At 37.7% G+C, this 20807-nt stretch overlaps 1 protein-coding gene across 1 annotated transcript in view; it reads right to left on the bottom strand.

Moving 5' to 3' along the window:
- The window catches only part of COBLL1 (cordon-bleu WH2 repeat protein-like 1), a 35166-nt gene that overhangs the window by 1634 nt on the left and 12725 nt on the right, over positions 1-20807 (bottom strand). Inside the window, exons 8-13 of the mRNA XM_009894609.1 lie at positions 13027-13168; positions 12344-12412; positions 7155-7413; positions 4531-4616; positions 1601-3225; positions 307-489 (exon numbers count right to left, since the gene is read on the bottom strand). Coding sequence (XP_009892911.1) covers positions 307-489; positions 1601-3225; positions 4531-4616; positions 7155-7413; positions 12344-12412; positions 13027-13168 — 2364 coding nt within the window. The remainder of the gene's footprint in view (positions 1-306; positions 490-1600; positions 3226-4530; positions 4617-7154; positions 7414-12343; positions 12413-13026; positions 13169-20807) is intronic.

Here is a 20807-nt window from a genome sequence, read left to right as displayed (position 1 = left end):
TTTAATATGTTCCTGATTTCATGAAAGAGATACTTAATCGATAATGTAGAGATGTCTAATTCATTTCAGGAAGATTTCTGATTGGATTTTTACTGCTTGAAAATATGGACATATGAAGCTTTGCATGTGCATTCACCAGCTTACTCTGCAAAACTGACCTCTTTCCCACCTCCCCTCCCATTGTGAAGAGACCTCCCAGCAGCACTTTCTGCCAAAGCTAATTGCTTTTAGTGTCAGGCATTAATACAGTGATTTTGAAGGAAGTACCACGAGTTCATTGTTATGGATGCAATGATGAAAACTCACCCTTTTCAATTTGGCAGCAGCTTCTCCAGAGCGGATTGCAGCCAGCAAGCTCTGGTGGATCTGTTCTGGGTCAGAATGCTGGAATGTCATCGTGGTTTGTTTCTTAGTGACAGGGGGTGGGTGGTCAGTGGAAGCACCTGACTGCGCCTGACTCTTCTGCTCACTATTCACATTGCTGCCTGTCTATAAAGGGAGGAGGCGGGAGGAAAACCAAAACAAAACCTTTTAATATGAATTAGTAATAAATGGAAAACTAAGTCAACCTGGCACAAGGTTGCATATCAAACTGCCACTGTTCTACTGTTTGCCTCATTCAATATTTCAAAGATCAGCCACATTTCCACTATAGCACATAGTTTCTCCCTCAAATAATTATGCCAGCAAAATTTTACAGCCCTGTTCAAGTGCGTTTGTGCCATGACCACTTGAAGCCAAACTAATCACATTCAGAATTAAATTTAAGAAATCAACACAGAGAACCATAAAGGACAAATCACAAGTACTCCAAATATAAAGATATGTATACACAGTATAAACGATTCTATTAAATTTGTGTTCAGTTTTGGTCCCCACTATACAAAAAAGATGTGGGCATGCTGGAGAGGGTCCAGAGAAGGGTCACCAAAATGATCAAAGGACTGGGAAGCCTGCCATATGGGGAAAGGCTGAGAGAATTGGGTTTGTTCAGCCGTGAGAAAATGAAGGCTTAAGGGAGGCCTTATCACCATGTTCCAGTATTTAAAGCGTGGATACAAAGAAGGGGAAGGCCCACTTTTTACAAGGTGTCACATGGAAAAGACGACGGGTAATGGGTACGCGTTACTGCTGGCGAGATTCCTATTAGACACAAGAGGAAAATTTACTCCAATGGCTGATCTCATTGTGAAAATCTCCCCAGGGAAGTGGTGAATTCCCCAACATTGGACACTTTTAAGATTCAGCTGGACAGGGTGCTGGGCCATCTTGTCTAGACCATGCTTTTGCCAAGAAAGGTTGGACCAGATGATCGTTGAGGTGCCTTCCAATGTGGTATTCAAGGATTCTATGAATTTGAAGTAGGGGATGCTAATTATGGCAAGAAGTAATTATTTCCAATAATCCGAATGAGGTTTTTTCACTTTAACATTTCCTGTATTTCATTATGATGCTGTGCTACTGCTAGACACCACAAGGTGTTTACACTGGATGAACACAGTGCTTTCTGATCAGGGAGAAGTTCAGAGACTAGCCTCTAGACTAATCACGCTAGATGACAGTGGATGATTAGTCAACCAATATTAGAAATAAAGTTTACCTTATCCATTAGACTATTTTGCGACGCCCCTGTTACGGTCTGTAAGGAAGGGGTTTTTACTTGAGGCACGGAAGTAGCCGAGGAGAATTCAGCTGCTGAAGAGGCAGAGGAGAGTTCAACAGGAAATTCCTCTCTTGGTGCCTGGCTAGCGATTGTACGCGTCTTACTGAATGACTGCGACCTTTTGACTGCGGATGAGACAGCAAGAGCAAAAGGGGATGGTCTCGAACTGGAGTACGGCTTTGGAACTGCAAAAGTTCTTAGAGTTCTTAGGTTTAGTGGTGCTGGGGGACAGGAGGGGAAACTTGAAGGTTTATTGCTTTTAACAGGAGAAGCGGAGGATTCAATTTTTTTTCCATCATCAACTTTTTCGTCATCTGCTGGAAGACAGGAAGCACTTGTTTTATGTAAAGATAAAGAAGTTGAATCGGGTGATGAGATTTTTTTTCCCATCTCTGTATATTTAGCTTCATTTTGAATGGAATTAGGAGCACAAACGGTACTTCTGGCAACTGCAGATGTCACATAATGACCTGAAGCTCTTCGTTGCATCTGCAGATAAAAAGAACTAGGCTTTGTTGTAGGACTTAATGCATTTGGCTTGTCCTGAGTCTCAAAAGAAGCATTTGTGTTATCCAAGCTCAGCATCAGAGGGACACGCTGTTTGGAAGACTCTGTTTCCGTCCAATTGCTCTCAGTAGTAATCTCAGCTCCAGACTTCACAACATGTTCAGAAGAGCTGTTCACTCTGTGCAGCAGATCATTGGCTGCTGCTGGTTCATTTTGTGAACCAATCTGTAAATGACCTACACTTTTTGGAAGATGAGGAATTTCAGCTTGCACTATGAATTCTTTGGGGTCCTCATGCTTCAGAGAGTTTTCCAAAGTAGATACCTCTTGATCCTTATAATCTGATGGAATTTCTGCTTCCCAGCTCTTCATTATTTCTAAGGATTTGGGAGGCACTATTTTATAAGTAGTCATTCCAATTTTTGGTATGTAATCTCTTGTAATTTCATTAGCTGGCTTGGGTTTAGGTTTGGTGTCCTGTCTATAAAGAGGGTAGCCTTTTACAAGAGAGTCATCTGGAGTTTTTGCAGTTGTTTCCAGTGAAACAAAATTACTGCCATTTACACAAATGTGACTCTGATCTTTTACGGGAATTACTTTTTCATGGGTAACTTCTTGTCTCTCGAGATTTTGTCCTGTTGAAATACTTTCATCCTCTTGTATTCCGTGCATCACTTGAAGAAGGGGGTTGTTTGTATCGGTATTGTGCTGAGGGACCAGTTCTCTGAATGTGGATGATTCACAGCCTTGAGGAACGATAATTTCTTTCTGTGCAGTCCTTCCCAAATTGCTATCCGATGGACCTGTCTGGATCGCAACATCCTGAGTTTTTACTGTGTCCAAGCTGGTTTGATTTGTTTTCTGATCTTGCTTTTCTGGAATCAGTTGAGGATAATTCCTATGACTTACAGAGATGTCATTTTTACATGCCTGGCAGTTTGATAGTCTGTCAACTTCAAGTTTGTTATTTTCTCTAAAATCTACTGTTATAATTTCGGCTGTCTGAAGTTCTTTCCCTTCTTCTGTTGTTGGAACGAGTTTTGTATCACTCTGATCTTTAAGTTAAACAGAGATTCCAAAATTAATACAAATGCCCAAAAGATTCAACCTTACCCCTTACATCATGAAGCCCCACATCCTGTGTGTTTAACTACAAGAACTGGGTCCTCACTGGTATTAAAATTTTCCTTCAAACTTACTTTTAAAGGCTATTTAAAGATATACTTCTATTTGACTAATGTTACCAAATAATAGTATTCTAACTCAGGTATTCTTACTTAATTAACAGGCTACTGGTGCCATGCATCAACTTAATAGAAAAATCTATTCTAGAATCATTTAAAAAGTGCTAATGAATTTCAGTTGATTATGTAGGCATCAGTGACTCATGAGCTCAAGGACTATTCAATATCAAGTTAGATGCAATTTTTATTTAGTTCCACACTTTTGTGGCTTCTGCTCTTTAGTTTTAACTTTACAAATGTTATTTGTCAACTATACCTTATGTATTTGTACAAGAGAACAATTGGAAAACATACGGACAAAAGCAATTCTCCAACTCTACTTTTCCAACTGTTTAGCAGGTCTGATAACTCAGTTTTCTACCCCTGGACTAAACACATGTAGATCTCTCCAAAACACAGGAATATTTCAGTCAAATTGTTTTAAATACAATGTTGGGGAAAAAGAAATTCTTTAGGAATAGTGATTTGAGGTGGTATTTTGAAGAAAAAAAAAAGACCACAAGTCTCTCCTCATTTCTAATATGTTATAAAATGGCAGTTAAAACTTACGTCACATATAAACAGGACTCATGCAGTATGTTGTTATGATTTATAAACAGAGGTATACTGAATATAAAAGACTATGGAAGCCTTAATATATAAATCTGAAAATCAGTGTCATAAAAGGGTAAAATAAATCAGCCAGGTCACTAAATCCATGGAAAAATTTATGATCTGTTAGATGCACAGGATGTCGTCATTTCTTTTCAAATCAGCGTATCACTCTGCTATTTTTGTTTAAAAATATTTGCATTTTCATGCAGAAAACTCATGCTAATTTCATAAGCAAAGAACAAGCGATGGCCTTTCTACCTGTACTGCCCTACAACAGTGTGACACAGCTTTGACTACTGCTATAGGAAGTAATAAAAAAAATTAAAAACAAAAAACCAAAAACTGCAGTCGATTCTTGTCACCTCATCTCAAAGAGGATACACCAGAGCTAGAGAAAGTATAAAGAAAATAATTTGATGATAGCAATTCAGGAGTTGACTGTATTGTCATTTTTTTCAAAGGAATAGAAAAGTTCTCTTCAACCTTGTTTTGAAGTATTAAAAATGAGTGGGAACTACTCACCATCATTTTTATTTTGATCCAAAATTCTAAGCTTCCTGTCTTTTTCAAATGCAGCTTGCTCACTGCTTATCTTAGTCTGTAGTCCTCTGCAAAGCACAACAGTACATTAAATATGCTGGTATCATTCATTTCAGTAAACACAAAAAACGATGCAAGAGAACTGGCAATATTCTCCAAACACAGATGGACAAAATAGAATCACTCTGCCAAACATTGGAGTACTCAACAGAATAGATTATTTTATTTTTTTGAAAACAAGAGGAAATGCTGCTATGATATTTTACCAGAATGACATGCAGCTTCACTCTCTTCTGTGTAAGCAGATGATCAGTTTTCCTTCCCTTTCTTCCCCTCCTTTTGTTTACTCGTGCAGTATGAACAAGCCCCTTTCCAGTAACAACTGAGATTCAGTACAACCACAAAGGTGATGTTTTATCATTCACATGACAGTATTGTTAGCGTGAAGTGTTCTGACACCCCCAACGTTTAAAACGTGTCCTTGATTTTTGTCCCCAACACCATAGACAGAAAGCTACCTGAGACACTGACTGCGTATGAACTGTGCAGTACAGACTTTTCAAAACAGGAATGAAAAATTTCCTGTCCCTTTCAAGAAATACCTTGATAACAACAAAGAAATAGGCGTCAAACATGTTACTTGCATACTAAACATTTTGCAAATGCATACAATTTCTGTTCATAGATCACACTGAACAAGAGAACTCCACAAATGCTGGAAAACCCCCTCATATTTGGGGGGGGACACATATTAAGTATTTGACTTAAAGAGGTAAATGAAAAAGGCCAAAATACTTAAAAATTTTTCTTTTAAAATAATTATTAGAACTTCAAACTTAACATCTCTGCTTAAGATACTTTTATTTTCTGTAGTTAAGAATACTGGCATTATGAAGATTCCAATTCATTTGCCACATCAAATGTATTAGTTGTCAGGAATCAGTGCCTTGAGTGGAAACATCTGCTTTAAATCATTCAAAATTATACGTTCCTCAATAACCATCCACCCTCAAGTTGCTTGTAGAGTCCAAAATATACTGCAAGTGTCCAATAAACGACTAAACAGGAGCATATGCTCTCAAAATTATTGTTGGAAGAAAGTTAAAGCTCAGTCCTGCACTCACTCTGTACTCTTGCTTATCTCCATTCCCTTGAACACAGCTGACTGAACTACAAGTATTCACAACAGGCTGAATAGTTTTAAAAAAACAAAACCCAAGAGCCACAGAACACCACAGAATATCATTACAGAAATCAGTGGGTTTGACTGGAATATGACACATATCCCTGGTTTGATTAAAAAGCACTTCTTCAAAGTAACTAGATCTTATATAAAAGATCTGCATTATCCAAAGGTTTCCAGAAACATAATGTCAGAGATACCCCAGTGCTCATCCAGGAATCCCTGTGATATTTCGGGAAAGAAAGGATTGCCAAACTTTAAAGTTACAGTGCAGTGCATACTAGATGATACTCACCAGGATTATAGCCCATGAAAGGCTATTACAAGTTAGCAGGGAAAAAAAGAAGCATCCCCAGGACAATTGGCCAAACTGGCCCAATAACACAGGTCTGATAACCTGCAAGTTCAAGACAACTTAAAAATAACATTTGGCTGATCCTTCACCTCATAGATTGCCATAGAGTAGACACAGCCAAGCAACTGGCACAATGTTTGTTAGGACAGAGCACCAAAGATTTTTGCAAAGCCCCATTTGGCCTTGGACTGACAAAAAAAGACCCTTGAGAAACAAGTCAAAGCTCTCCATACTACCTTGAAAGTTCTTGGCTACTAGAGCATTTTGGCTTCAGTACAATAATTGAAATAGTTCTTTCAATTTAAATTGGGAACAGTAGCCAGTCTAGTTGCCCCAGGGAACAGAGAAATAGTGAATTACATTAACACAATGGGACTTCTCTGGACAATCAACATTTATTTCAAGCGGGCACTAACTTATGTTGGAAACCTGCTGAGTCAGGTAGTTTAACAAACATGCTGAAGGGCAAAGGTACAGCATCACCAGAAGGGAAAAAGAGCAGTTAAGAAAACTAATGTGTTTATTCTTTAAAAAGGAAGAATTAACTTGTTTTCCTGAGAGCAGATGGATCGAGACAGGTCAAGACAACTGGCTAGCATATAAGGAAGAGACAAAAGAAAAATTAAAACCAAAACAAATATGCAAGAAATAGATAACTGTGCCCAGAAGAACAGAAATGGCCGATCTACCTGGTTTTCCCCAACTGTAAGAATGAACTTGTAAATTCTCATTTAACTAATCAATTCCATTTTTTTGGTGGCACACTGCTCTAGTAAATATGCTGGGTATTTTAGAGACGGGTTCAGCTTTTCTGGGGTGCGGCTGTTTGAGTAGTAAGGAAAGGGAGGCTGAAACAGAATAGCCTGCAGAGCACTTTGTCATTTTTGTTGAAAAGCTTCATGAATTACTGTGCACAGAAGAGTTCTACAATGAAAGCTAAGCATATTAAGCTCATTCCTTTCTCACAATTCTCTATTCTGTGTTCCACAATGAAACAGCACTCTACGTTTTATTTGCCTCCCCCATTCCCTCCCCAATGCTCCTTTCTTTGTCACAAAACGTACTTACTTGCCATCTGTGCTCATATTTTCTTGTTTTTCTTCCTTGAAGCTTTGTGAGTTCTCTACAGAAACACTGCCAGGAACTGGAGCTGATGAAGCAGGATTATTTTTTTCAGTTTCCAGTGGTACCTCAGCAGAGCTCAAGGCTGCAGTAACCTCTCCTGTCCTGAGAGAGGTATTTGTGCTTTCACTGTCCTCTCTCTGTTGCACACTCATCTCTTCCCTTTCATCAATTTCTTCCAGGTTGTATTCTGAGCTCCTTACACCTACACTCACAGAAAGAAAAAAAAAAAAAAACACCACACAAAATGAAACAACCCACAAATCAATACAGGGTGTAGATACAAAGGGTCTGTGAAGTCAGCCTAAGTAGTTTGAAGAAGGAAAACTGAAGAGACTTCTCTTTATCATTCAGGAGGGGGAAAAAAAAATAATTGAAATTCAGAGTTTTATCTTCACAGTATTTTCTACTTCTTTCCAATTCTCTCTTTTTACATGTAAAAATACGCTCATCACCATGCTACTGTCCGTTTCTGCATCTGTAACTACTGTATAACATTTTCCTTGTTCAACCCCAGTGCTGGATTAGGATAGATCAAAATATATTTAACAATAGCATAATCCAAAATTTCATGGAGGCAGTTTATTTTACCCAGATTTCTTAACACTTCCATTAGCTCTCCAGTAAGGTTCAAAATACACAGTTCCTTTATATCAGATATCCCTTTACCATACCTATATCACATATAGGTATGGTAGAGAACTAGAGTAAACCAAATCTCCGTTTTGCCCATGGTTTGAACACATTTGCTCACCACTATAAAAGCTTTCCCATAATTATCCTACGTGTATTAAAACATAGTTAGAAATGTTTTGTGCAGTGCCCTGTGGAAGTAGAAGTGCATAAAAATAAAGTACATAGGAAAGTGTTAATCTATAAAAATAACGAAGTTTTCAGCTAGAGCATAGTTCAAGCAAAAGGTTTAGTTACTGGATTAGGACACACATAATTCAGTGTACCTGAAGTTAAACTTATAAATCCACCTATACTGATTTCCAGAGGCACTAACCATCTCTAGCTTCACATCCCTGCCAGGAATCTTCCTACAACAAGATGATGATTCACATTTTTCAAATATTAGTAAGTAGACCATACAATTAACCTCTTGGCTTCGCAACTTGCATTCTATAACACAAAGAAAATGCAAATTCCATCTATATAGTGCAATATGGTGCCATGGAAGGCTACCAGCCACAACTGAGCCGTATCAGCAGTGCTCTCTGCCTGACCTGAACAGGGCATACCTGTCAGCTTTGCATGCACCAATACCTCTTCGGTACAGGCCATGCGCTTGGGCAGTTACGTTTCAGACTTTTCTAACTTGTATCAGTAAATTTCCAAGCGTAAACCGAGGCTAACAACAAAAAGAAAATACTGGCTTAAAGCAAGCAATGCTGGAAAGTAACAGAACCCAGAAAAATCTTAGATTCATTTGTTTTGTACAGGCTGGTATCCTATAATGCTTCCAGTACTTCTCTAGAGGTACACTGTTATAGAAACATAATAGAGCGCTGTATATATTGGAGAAAGTCTCAGTACAGAACAGAAACGTTCATTTTTCCAATAGGGTCATTAGTTAAGAGTTCAGTAATACCAAAGCTACTCATTCACAGTTACAGAGCAACTATAAATGCCAAACATTTTACTATTTAATTTCAGGTTTTTTGATTGAACTCATGTAATAATGCTTTGTAGCTATATATTAAGTAATGTGATTAGCATGTGTCCTATGCTGAATGCAGAGATGATTTAGATCCCCAGGGAAAGAAGGGAAAGACTGCGAAGTGGTGCAGGACAGCTCCTTCCATGTGATTTAAGCACAGGTACATACCAATGTGCCGCACTGGTATTAAAGGGACTCCTTAAGAACTTACTATGACTAAGGGCCTCCTCTTCCTTTCCCCCCCACCAAACCCTTTCATCTCCATCTAGGAAAAGTCATGCCAGCAGCATCATACTTCGCAAGATGATTTTAGTGATTACTACGATTTTATGTGTGCAAAGATAAATATATACATCACAAGGCACAAACAAAGCGTAACAGAATGTGGGCAAACATCAAACCGGCTGAGACTATTCCACAGCCCACAACCAGCTCCCAAGAACACTATCTCCTTCACTGTTGAGAACTATTACGCCATGTGCCTGAGCCATCACCAGCCACAGGAACAAAGACTAAGACCTTCAGTCTAAATACTCTGTGGAAACCTGAATTATACAACAAAGCACAGCCAGGACTTCTGACAAGACAAATGGAAGCATTCTGGAGTTGCTATGGCTTTGTGCCCAGGCACTGCTGTCATCTCCGTTGCCTTTCCTCTGGAGAGAAGTATAACAAAGGCTGAGTTGTATCTATACTGATGGGATGGAAACTTAGCTTGGGTTGGTAAGAGACATTGCTGACATTCCTGCTTTTTTTTTGACATTCCAGCTACGTGAAAGTCTGTCCTTTGCTGTGCTAGGAATACTTCCAAGCTTTGGAGTGGACTAACCTGACCTACAAATGTAGAATACCAAACAAAAAAAAACCCTCACACTTTTTCCAAAGTGCTCCACTTCATCTGTCAGCATAATATCAGCCTTGCTTGAAGCTAATTTCAACTTAAGGTTTTTCATCTGTTACTGGATCTCATTCCAGACCTGGGCCACCACTGCTGCAGCAGAATAAAGTCTGAATGCACTTGAGACATAAACAACATTTAAGAGCTATCTTTCACTTACATCATGCAGTTAACTCCCCAGAGCAGCAGTTCAGATTTTATGACTTGTTTCCAAACCCTCCGTTTAGAATTTTTATATGCAACATATCCCTAGGAAATACTTATTGGAACACTGGCTACATACTGTTGCCTTATTGCTTATATACTCTATATGTAAGTCCACATATAATATAAATTGCATTTTTGTCTGTGCATAATTTATTCTCTATGAACATTAGTCATTGAGTTTTAATTAGCCCTAGAAGAACATTGTTGAAGCCTACAGGATGACATTGTGAAGACATACCTGGTAAGAGGACTGACATACCAACTGCAAGTTTCCTTTGAGTCAGTAAGAATACTCTTTGCACAACAGAGAATAGGCTGACACTGCTCTGAGCCGTTATGCTTGTAAGGACCAAAGCCAGAAAGCCTGACTATATCATGCAAATCTGCCAGCGTTTTTGCTCTTGACTCTGTAGTCCTTAACAAGTTTCTTAAGAGATACTGTAACCAACAAGATTGTATCACGGGATTTGCTTGATAGGAAATGATTTGAAAATCTGTAATTTTTTAATTATTTTTTTTAAACACCATTTCACCCTCTTCCCTAGCAAAAAGACTGAGCATTAATTAAATTTTGGGAAGCGGAACAAAAATCATAATTGAGAAAAAAAATTGTTGTTTATAATCCCAAATGTTCAAATTAATTCTCTGTCAATGTTTATTCTAGTAGATGTATGCCTTCAAACTACTTTTGTCAAGGTACAGTCTGTTTTTACACCGTGGGAAAACTGCCATTTCACAACAGAAATGTTGCCTATTCCAAATTATATAGCATCGTTCCACTTAATGTACACATGTCTATTAGCTACGCACTACTTAGATACCAAATTGAACATTTGCAATGGTTCATTATAGGGCAGAAGGTAACGCTGTATTTGCAGCTTGTAGCAATGTGTAACAGAACTACTTTGGGAATGCCCGTTACAGCTGAGCAAAAACTCACAATGCTTCCAGAAGCCTGGCAATCAAAGCAGCATTAATCCAAATGGAAGGAAGTACTGACTGTATGTAAAGTTAAAATTATGTCCAATGTAGCAATTAAAGAGAACTATTTTGTCCATTTAAAAAAAAAATACCCAAACGTACATAATTTTCCAACTAGGAATAGGACAAGTGTATGGCAATTGATTTTGCTGCAAGTGAATACTGGTTCTTTATTTGCTAAAAGGACTTTGCTACATAGGACTCGGGACAGTTTCACAGATTTCACCAAAGAGCAGCAGAATCCCATGAGAAAAAGAAAAAGAAGGCAGTGAAGCTGTACCGTTTGATTTATCTCTAGATTTAAAAACAATGAATCGCATTAAGTCTTCGGCAAAGGACATTGCACGAAGACATCAGCAGCAGAACTACAGAGCAAAGACTGTCACTAATGCAGAGGTAAATCCTGAGGCTCAACACAGACTGCTCTAAGCCCAGTGAAGATGATTACATTTTTCTGTTTCTTTCCATTACAGCTTAAATTAAAATATTTAATTACAAAATTCAAATGCCTCAAACAGAGGTTCCTAAATCTATGGAAAAGCAAACAAGCCATTTCTGTCAAGTTCAGGGCTGTTGATCTACGCAGGACTGGGACATTACAGTGACAGGAAATGCAGAAATTCTAATTTGGATCTACAGTCATTGAAGAGTGGTTTTTCCAGACTCAATTGATTATTCTGAAAGTTTTTACAAATTTTAGAAGACTCCTAGATGTTTTGTCTTGTATCTGAACCCTACAGCCTGATGCTTACAAACAACAGTACTTAGTAGTACAAACTGCATAAATTAAAGTATTATGTTCAGCAGCTACAGAATTGTATTTTAAACAGCCATACTTCTACGTATCACATTTTTCCATAGCACCCAACAAATGATTTAATTTAATGTATAAACAACTATTTATGCATACAGTTTATATTTACAACTTATGTTTTCAAAGGCTGTTGAGATGCAACCCAAAAGACAGGCACAGATTTGCTCCTACCCCTAAGTTATGTAGGTCAAGGGCAGCACAAGGTGGGATTCTGAAAACAAGACTGGGCTTTAGCTTTAGAAAGGCTGGCTATGAGGTATACAAAAATCAAAGTTCTGGCTCATTCTTGTCTACAGCTTGTGAGGGAGGAAGGAAAAGAGGGATAATGTTTACTTTATTAAATGTAAAGCACAGATACCAGTACAAAATATAGCATATATATTTCTGTAGACAGTAAAGGTAAAATATCTTTATGTTTGAAAGCCATATTCATACTTCAAAGGAAAAGTTAATTGATCTGAAGCATTAAAATTAGTTCTATACTTAGGACACATCTGTAGTATAATAATTTATTACTATGAATTGCTTCCTATGAAGTAGATTTTATCAATGCATTTGGAAAAAGAACCAACCTGTTTCAGACTGCATTTCAATGGCTTTTTCTTCCACATTAGTAAGGGCTGATTCAGTTGACTCTGTTACTGCAAAAAGTCAAGAAACAAGCTTTTTTATTGCCTCTCAATTTCTGCACAACAAGAGTTCTATACAAAATGTTAAATTATGATCTTACAGACTGGCAAATTCTTCAAGAAATACACCTTCTCTTAAGTCACCAGTGCTCATTGTCACATTTCTCAGATGTTTTAATCTCAAGTCTTAGGTATTTTTGAACCAAAGAGAACTGAATTTTTGTTCAAACAGAAGAATTACAAAAGAACAATACAAAACTTTCACTAAAATTCTTCTCAGTCCACTTCCTATTAAACTCTCTCTGATCCAGAGAAGCTAATCTTTTCTCCCCACCCCAAGCTGTCCATCTGATTAACACAAACATAATTGCTATAGTTAACCTAACTGTAATTAATTTGGTATTTTCTGCTTTTTTTTCTGATCTGAGTGCCCTAAAACCTGCCTACTTTCTCACACAACATGAGCCAATCTCATAAAGTAGTATTCCTGCTCCGTACAATCTGAAGATGTTTGGCACTCGTTATTTTTCTTGAAGTTCTTATCTCATAAGGTGGTATTTCTTTAAAGTTTAGCCAAATTGCCATACTTTCTGTTGCCTCCCAATTAAACAGCATAAAAAGATTACCAGTCTCATTACTGTTTCCACTTTGATCTTCTGGTGCTCTAGAGGGTGGTGAGGGTGCTTTGCGCTTCATCCTCCGCATAGAGTTCACAGAAGCAGTGTCACTGAGCGGCAGAGAACCTTTCCGTACTAATCCCGGAGGGTCCTAAGAATGGAGATGGGGAGGAAGAAGATTATTAGCAATCAAAGAAAAACAGCAAAATAGCTCTAGTAATTATTATCCAAAAGTATTTATAATATGCATTCGGGCAAGAGAGAGTATATACCTATTACCAAACGTATTATGTTTCTAATCTTAATTCCTCCAAGGAGTAGTTTAAAAAAAAAAAAAAAAAGATTTTCTAGAGTAATTGAATATATTCACAGAGGTACAAGATACAGCAGTAAAAGAAAATCATAGTTATGTATACTATAAAAGAGAATTTGAATTCTTTTATGCCTGAAGGCTATTCTACAACCCTCAAATAATTCTTTTCTAAAAGTATCATTGCGAAAAGAAGCTTCAACTATACCCCACTGCAATGACATGACACAATGCTTCCTCCTCCATTCCTTGAGCAGCAGTCCTAATTAGGCTGTATACATAATTATTAGGATTTTGTTTCTCTACTTGAAATACCTGAACTTTTATAGAAATTTTTTGAATGCCAGCTTTCAAAACTTATCTTGGAAAGTACAACTGTCTTATAACACTTACTGAAGTTAAATTGTACTAAGTTATAATAGCAATAATTATAACACCTACTAATGTTAAATTGTAATAACGTCGTCATTATTGTAGCAAAAGACCAAAAAATTTCTTAATTCATAAATAATCAAAACCATTTAAAAACTGGACAAAGGCTACTTACCAAAGACTACATAGTTTTATGATATAGCAGTCCAATTACATTTTAAATTGTTTTTAAAATACATTCTGTGTCTTAATAAGGCAGCGGCTGTAACTTTGCCTGCCGCTCTTAACTGCAGTTTGCCTTATGCTGAAGAAACCTTGTATTTCCACATCTATTATAATGATAATGCTCAGGATCCCAGCAATAAAGGTGTGTATTTTGGCCTTAGACACAGCTGCCTATTTCTGTAGCAATTCTGATTCCTATCACTCGTCTACTCGACAATATAATAAAATCCAGCAGTGACATCCATTTCTTGCTGGAAGGATCCACACAGCAACTGGATGTGGGGTCATCTTCAGAGAACTTCTCTGTGCTTCAGTTCACCAGCCTGCTTCACAAAGCAGAATATCCAGGAACAGAGATGGCATAAATACACCTAAAAAAATTAGTTTCACCGACAATCCTTTCAAAAAACATCAGTGACAACAGAATTGTTGACTGTGTCAATATCCATAGAATAAGATGCTTATCGTTTAGAAAGTTACCACTGAATAAGTACAAATCCTACAGTACGGGGGATATTAAAGAGTAAAAGTGGAGTATTTCGTTGTACGCAATCAAAACTATAAAGAAAATTACTCACAAGAGAAAAGATACTGGCATAAGAGGTCTGTGAAGCAGTATCTGGCAGCTCCTGTTAGATCTCAATAGAATACCTGAATGAATGAACTGGGATGGTGAAAACCATCCTCTGAGCTACCCTGAGCACACTCAGTCATCTGTTTTGTCCCACCTCGATGTTGGGTACGACAGAGCCTTTAGATACTTTACTGTAGATACTGTAAGGAGCAACACTGTCCAAAATGTTCACACAATTCTACCTATCACTAATGCCAAAGCAAGCAACTCAAACCTTTTATAGCAAAGCAGGACTCGGAGTTTTAAGGAGAAAAAACAAAGCACAAGGTGAAATGTTCTTTTAAGAACTGCAGAGGATGTGGACACAGCATTTCACTCCCAATTAAAAATACTTGCATGCTTGAATAGTTTTTAAACAAGTCAGTTTCTAGATTAAAACATCACACAACAAAAATCACTTTACACTGTTATAGTTTCATATTCCCAGCTCCCAAATAGTTCTAAAAAAAAAAAAAAGTACTCAGCATCTGAATTTCTGCAGGAGGGGATGTCAAATGTAACATTATTTCCCCAAAGGAGACTTGTTTTAATTGTTAAATCGTTTTCGTCCTTGCTGTTGGGCAGTTCTGTTTTTCTCCTCTTGGGTGGCTACTCTCCAGGCTGCACACAGACACTCTCTCTCTGTTCAAAGGTCTGCACCCTCAGCTGCTTTGCACAGGCTCCCTCAGCTGACTTGGCTGGCATAGAGTTCTGCGCATACTCGCTCAGCTAAACAGATGTCACCAGAGTTCCCTCCTGCACAGAAAGAGTATGTGTGTAGGGGGAAATAGTGTTCTCAGCATAAGAGCACAAATGCTACTAGAAGATTTTTATAAGCCTTTCTACTGCCCTTTGCATACAAAGAAACAAATGATTTGCAAAGAGAGATTTCGAGAAAGTACTAAATGTTCCAGTTAAGGTTCAAGTGTTGAACAGATTTTCTCAGGAATTATTCAACATATGAATATTAAGAGCTTTCAAAGAGCTAACAAAGGCTGTAATGTGAAAATAGTACTTTAAACAGATGGAAAAAAATAATGTTATTAAGACGTATCTGACAAAGTTTTGGAATATACATCTGGGTGTTCATGTGTCATACCAACTGCCAATGATAACCAGTGCTTTCTCAGTTACACTTAAATTAAAAATCATGTTAGAATCACTAAAGTAATTAACCGTGCTTGTGCAGAAACACCAGTGAACTCTGTCGTAATTTCCACAACATACGCAGGAGTTCCACTTTTACACTGTACACCCTCCTCATCCTGCTACAAGCAAGGATGGAGATGAAGCTTTTTAGCCTCAAATGTGTACAATTTTAGCACCAAATCCCACACCACCCCAAGCAGACACTTATAGAGGCCAGTGCTTCTCAAGTTCCAGCCTCTGTAAGCAGTGGCAGACATGGTGCCTGGCCCTTCTTACCATTTCAAAGAGCAAAGGAGAGGTAACTAAGCAGCAGTAACTTTGCAGCTGGAGTGGAAGGCAAAAAAAAAAGTATTTGGGAAAGAACGTAGTGGTAGTGGAGCATTTCAGTGTGCTGGAAAGCACACTTCACACCAACGGTCATACCACCAGCACCAACCTCTTTTGCTCTATAGATAACTAGGTTTAACAGAAGATATACAGGTTAACTGGGCTATCGGAGCACACTGCTAGCCATATTGCTAGTATTTCTTTCTTCCCTTTGTACGAGTATGCAGACAAATGTATGTCCAAGGAGTAACAGGAAAAAAGTCGCATTTGCTCTTATACGCAGTCGATTTATAGTATACGATGTAAGTTTCCCCAGATCCTTAAACTTAGCAAAAGTACTACAGAAGAAGTAATATACCTTTGACCTACTGGAGTGAAAGGACATATAGAATATATTTGGAGAAGCTCAGCTGGTGTTATTCTGTCCAAACACCCGATATTTACTATTCTCTCCTATGATTTATTTACATACCTGCTGGTACAGAAGTAAATACAATAAAGAGACAAGGTTATACATTTGGTGTACTGAAAAGTAGATGCATGCAATGTTCACCCCAAATTCTGAATGATATCAGAACCATATTGAACGATCTTCATGCAGACTTCAGCCAGAGCGAACAGGTAGTCCTGAGCACTGTCTTCCCCCAGGTAACACTGGCTTTATTCAAGACTTCCCTGATGTTCACAGTGCTTGCTGCATCATTGCCCAACTTCTCCTTTAAAGGGCTGACAACAAGTTTCAGGCAATTGAGCCTCTGGTGTAACTTCTTAAACATGGAACTCATCCCTCCCAGGAATCTTAACTAAGTTGTTGCATGATAGTGGCTAACAAATCTTTTCAGAAATATTTATGGTTTAGTTGTTTCCCACCCTTCTCCCGTTCTGCCATCTTCTCCTTCCTTTTCTTTTCTAAGGGGTAAACTGGACATTTCAATTTCTTTAGGAGTTAGGGTTGTGTAAATAAAAGCAAGCTATATTTCTACAGTTGAGAAGTTCTATTCATCATTTAAAATGATAAATGTTTTGACTAAAAATCTCCACTTAATTGTTCCTACCCAAGCATAGTTTACACATGCTCCTTTACAAATGAAGCATTAGGAAAAAAATCAGCAATGGCATTTTGGACATAATCAAATGCTTTTCTTTCAAAACAAATTCTCTTTTAAAGAAGTGTTATTACTAGAAAATTGCATACACTTTTATGAAAACTGTGAATATACGCATCCTGCATTATACAACAGCACTTTGCAAAAACCCTTGAGAGTCCTCTCTACTTTCAAGTGTATTTAAACTTGCTAGTTCTAAACATACTTCTGGCAAAAGCCATCTTGCCCAAAATTAGAACTGACAAATAGTGAGGGATTTCAATATTAGAGACTAACATGCTCATTTCCAATCTGATTTAACAGAAATTTGCTAGACAAATATTAACTATTAAAGCTTACTAGTCATCTTGTGAGTCTCATGTAAAAATCATGCTAGGTAGTAACTTGTAAAAGCTACCCTTACAGCCGTTGTACTGATTTCTCCCCTAAAAATAGGAACATATCTCCAAAACTAATTCTATAACTACTCTGAAACTGAGGCAGAAAAAATTCCAACCCTCATACCAGAACGTAACTGCTCATATAAAGAGAAAGCAGTTTCTTTTTTAAGGGAAAAGAAGTGGAGAAGCTGTAGGAGGTAAACATTAAAACCCTTTTTCATACTGTGAGAAATTGGACTACAATACACTGTGAATTTGAATAAAGACAACAGTGAGAACACTGTTCCCTTAAAGTTGGCTCGTTTCACTGTTGTCTGATGTTACAACTTTGGCATGTTTCTATCAAAACCAGGCAAACAGTTTATCCAGGCAAAGCTGACATTTCACTTTGTCTTCCTTGTGGATGTTACAAAAGAGATTTGTCCATAATAAGGCACATGCAGAAGGTCATCCTGGTCCATAGAAGAAATAAAGTATGTATCCAATCTGCCAAATAAACTGAAGGGCAGGCTTCAGAACTTAGGCATTCTTAAAATCCATATAATTTGCAAGGACATGCTTCTTGTAAAGCAAAAGCAGATAAAAAGTAACCCTTAAGAAAAAAAAAAAGTATATCCTAAGTTTTGTAAATTAACTTAATGGGGTACTGCAATAACAGTGAAACTCCCAGACTTGCTAAACAGCCCAGCAAACACACCAATCCTCCTGGTGAGCAACCCAAAAAAGACTAGGTCCTACCAGCAGGATGCACATTTTCAACAGTGGAGAATGAGACCAAATTTTTTATATTGTTCACAATGAAATAATTGTGGTTTAGCATGACCATTGTACTTGATGCACTACTGAGAACTTGGATTAAACAAGTATAAATTGGTCACTGGGTTGAGAAAATATGAATACACATGATACAGGTGATGAAATGCTGTGTAAACACCAAAACTGACTTTATTCTATAGTACTTCTATGTTTCATTTCAAATTCTGTATTTAGGATGTCAATTCTTGGAATAAAGACTGATTCTTACTATGTATTTAAATAGTGCCCAATTTCATTTATAAAGTTGCAAATCCTGTAAATGACATTCTAATTTAAATAAAATTATTTTACATTGTCCCTTGCCTAACACCTTATGCTTTTAAGGAAGATTCCTTTATTTTACAGTGAAGTAAAACCAGAAGTCTCAATAGCTGGAGATACCTTTTTACTTATTTTAGAGACTTCCGTGGAAGCTCCGAGAAACAAGGTTCCAGATTTTTCTGTTGCCAGCATTACTCAAGCAGTGCTTGATCTCACATCAAAACCAAGTATTTTTTGGTTTCTGTTAGTGATGGAGCCCTATTTATTTTTTCTGTTCTCCTAATTATGTGCATACGATTTTGAAAATCAAGAGTCTGATTCACCCACGTGAAACAGAAAAGTCTAAGTTGGAAGGGACCTTGGAGATCATTTGGTCCAACCTTCCATTGAACACAAGGTCTTAGATTAGGTTACTGCAGGAGCCTGTCAAGACACAGCTTGAATATTTCTCGTGAGGGAGTTTCTACCACTTCTCTTGAGCGACATATTCCAATGTCCAAGTGTTCTCACAGTGATTAGTTTTCTTTTTGTATGTGAATGGAATTTCCTCCAAAGCAACCAGTGCCCTACCCTGTCACCATGCATCCTTGTGAAAAGCATACCTCTACTTCCCCTGTACCACCTTCTACATATCAGAAGAATTAGTTTAGATCCCACCTGAGCCTTTTTTCGCTACAACATTTACATTCTGCAATCTTTAAACATCATGGTGGCCCTCCATTGGACTCTTGCCTGGTTTTAATCTCTATCTTGAACTACAGGAACCAAATCTGGACATAGTAGAGTACAGGTGTGGCCTAAAAAGTATTGAGTACAGTGCATTCAAGGTGGATCACATAGCCAGACCCCAGCCTGTACTGGTGCTTGGGATTACTCCATTCCAGATAGACAATTTCACACACATCTTTGTTAAATCTCATGCAGTTCCAGCCTGTCACCGTCTCTCTGCATGGTGGCTCTTCTGGTGTACCTACCTCTCTACTCAGTTTGGTGTCAACTTCAAGTTTGTTGAGGGTGCATTCAATTACATCATCTAGGTTATTCATGAAGAAATTTAACAGTATCGGCCACAGGCCATACTGCCAACTCCTCAGGAATTCCACCTGACAACTAGTCTGACTTTGAGCCATTAACCACCACCATTTGAGCTGTTTAGCCAGCTTTTGTCCTGCCTTGTGGTTCATCTGTCTGGCCCGTACCTTACTAGCTTTTCAACAAAAAATGTTATGGCTGACTGTAACAAATACCTTGCTAAAATAAAGGTAGATGACCTCATGCTTCATCCTTGGACTTTTGCTTGCCACTAACTTACAAAAGCCTTTCTTATTATTCTTGACATCTCCTGCCACTTCGAGCTCCAGGCTTGCCTTTGCATTCCTAACTGCATCTCTGCATGTCTAAGAAGTATCTCTGCATTACTTTTTGGGAATTGCTCCAGCCCTCACATGCTTATTTTTGCACTTGAGCTCTCTCAGTAGCACATTTAAATGGGACTGGTTATTTTTATGCCTGTTCCTTTTCCCACTTAGGGGAATGGACTACTCTTGTGCTGCAGGAAGGCTGTCTGAAAATATCTCAGCACTCTTCCAAGAAGCAGCTTTATCCTCCAGGTCTGTCATAGGACCCCTCCTAAGAGTTCCCTGATCAAGTTGAGCAATATGTACTATGCAGTCCAAATTCATTCATTAGATGATATTTATTGGAAAGTAGATATTAAAATGACAAAATATTGTATATGAATTAATAAAATTCAAACCACAGAGCAAATATTTGCCCACATTTAAGTCCCAAGATCTGTATTATCTGATAAATCACTGTGCAATTAAATCAGAATAATACAGAAGTCATCTTAAAAAACACATTCCCAAAGGCTTCTAAGAAAGCTGCACAAAGTAGTACAAAATAGAAAATACAGACAAAAATACAACTTAATCTGGACTTCTGTCTTTCTTTCGTGAGCTCAACTTCAGTCAAATCACTTTAGATGAATAAGAAATGTCAGTACAAAATAATAAATCTAAGCAATTTTGTTGAGTGACAGATCCTAGCCCAGCCATCATACATTACCGTTAGACATAATAGGATATTAATCATTTAAAGCATGTTGACATTAATAAATTATTTTTTTAAAAAATGAATTCAATTAAAAGACAAACATGATGAGGTAAAAAAAGATCATGATTTTTCTCCCCTCCAAAGTTCCTTTTATTAAAATACAGAAAGAAACCTTT

Source organism: Charadrius vociferus, unplaced genomic scaffold (genome assembly GCF_000708025.1).
Source record: "Charadrius vociferus isolate BGI_N301 unplaced genomic scaffold, ASM70802v2 scaffold161, whole genome shotgun sequence".
In the NCBI taxonomy this organism is placed as follows: domain Eukaryota; kingdom Metazoa; phylum Chordata; class Aves; order Charadriiformes; family Charadriidae; genus Charadrius; species Charadrius vociferus.
The sequence above is the reverse complement of the archived record's forward strand: the minus strand, read 5'-3'. Positions and strand labels throughout refer to the sequence as shown.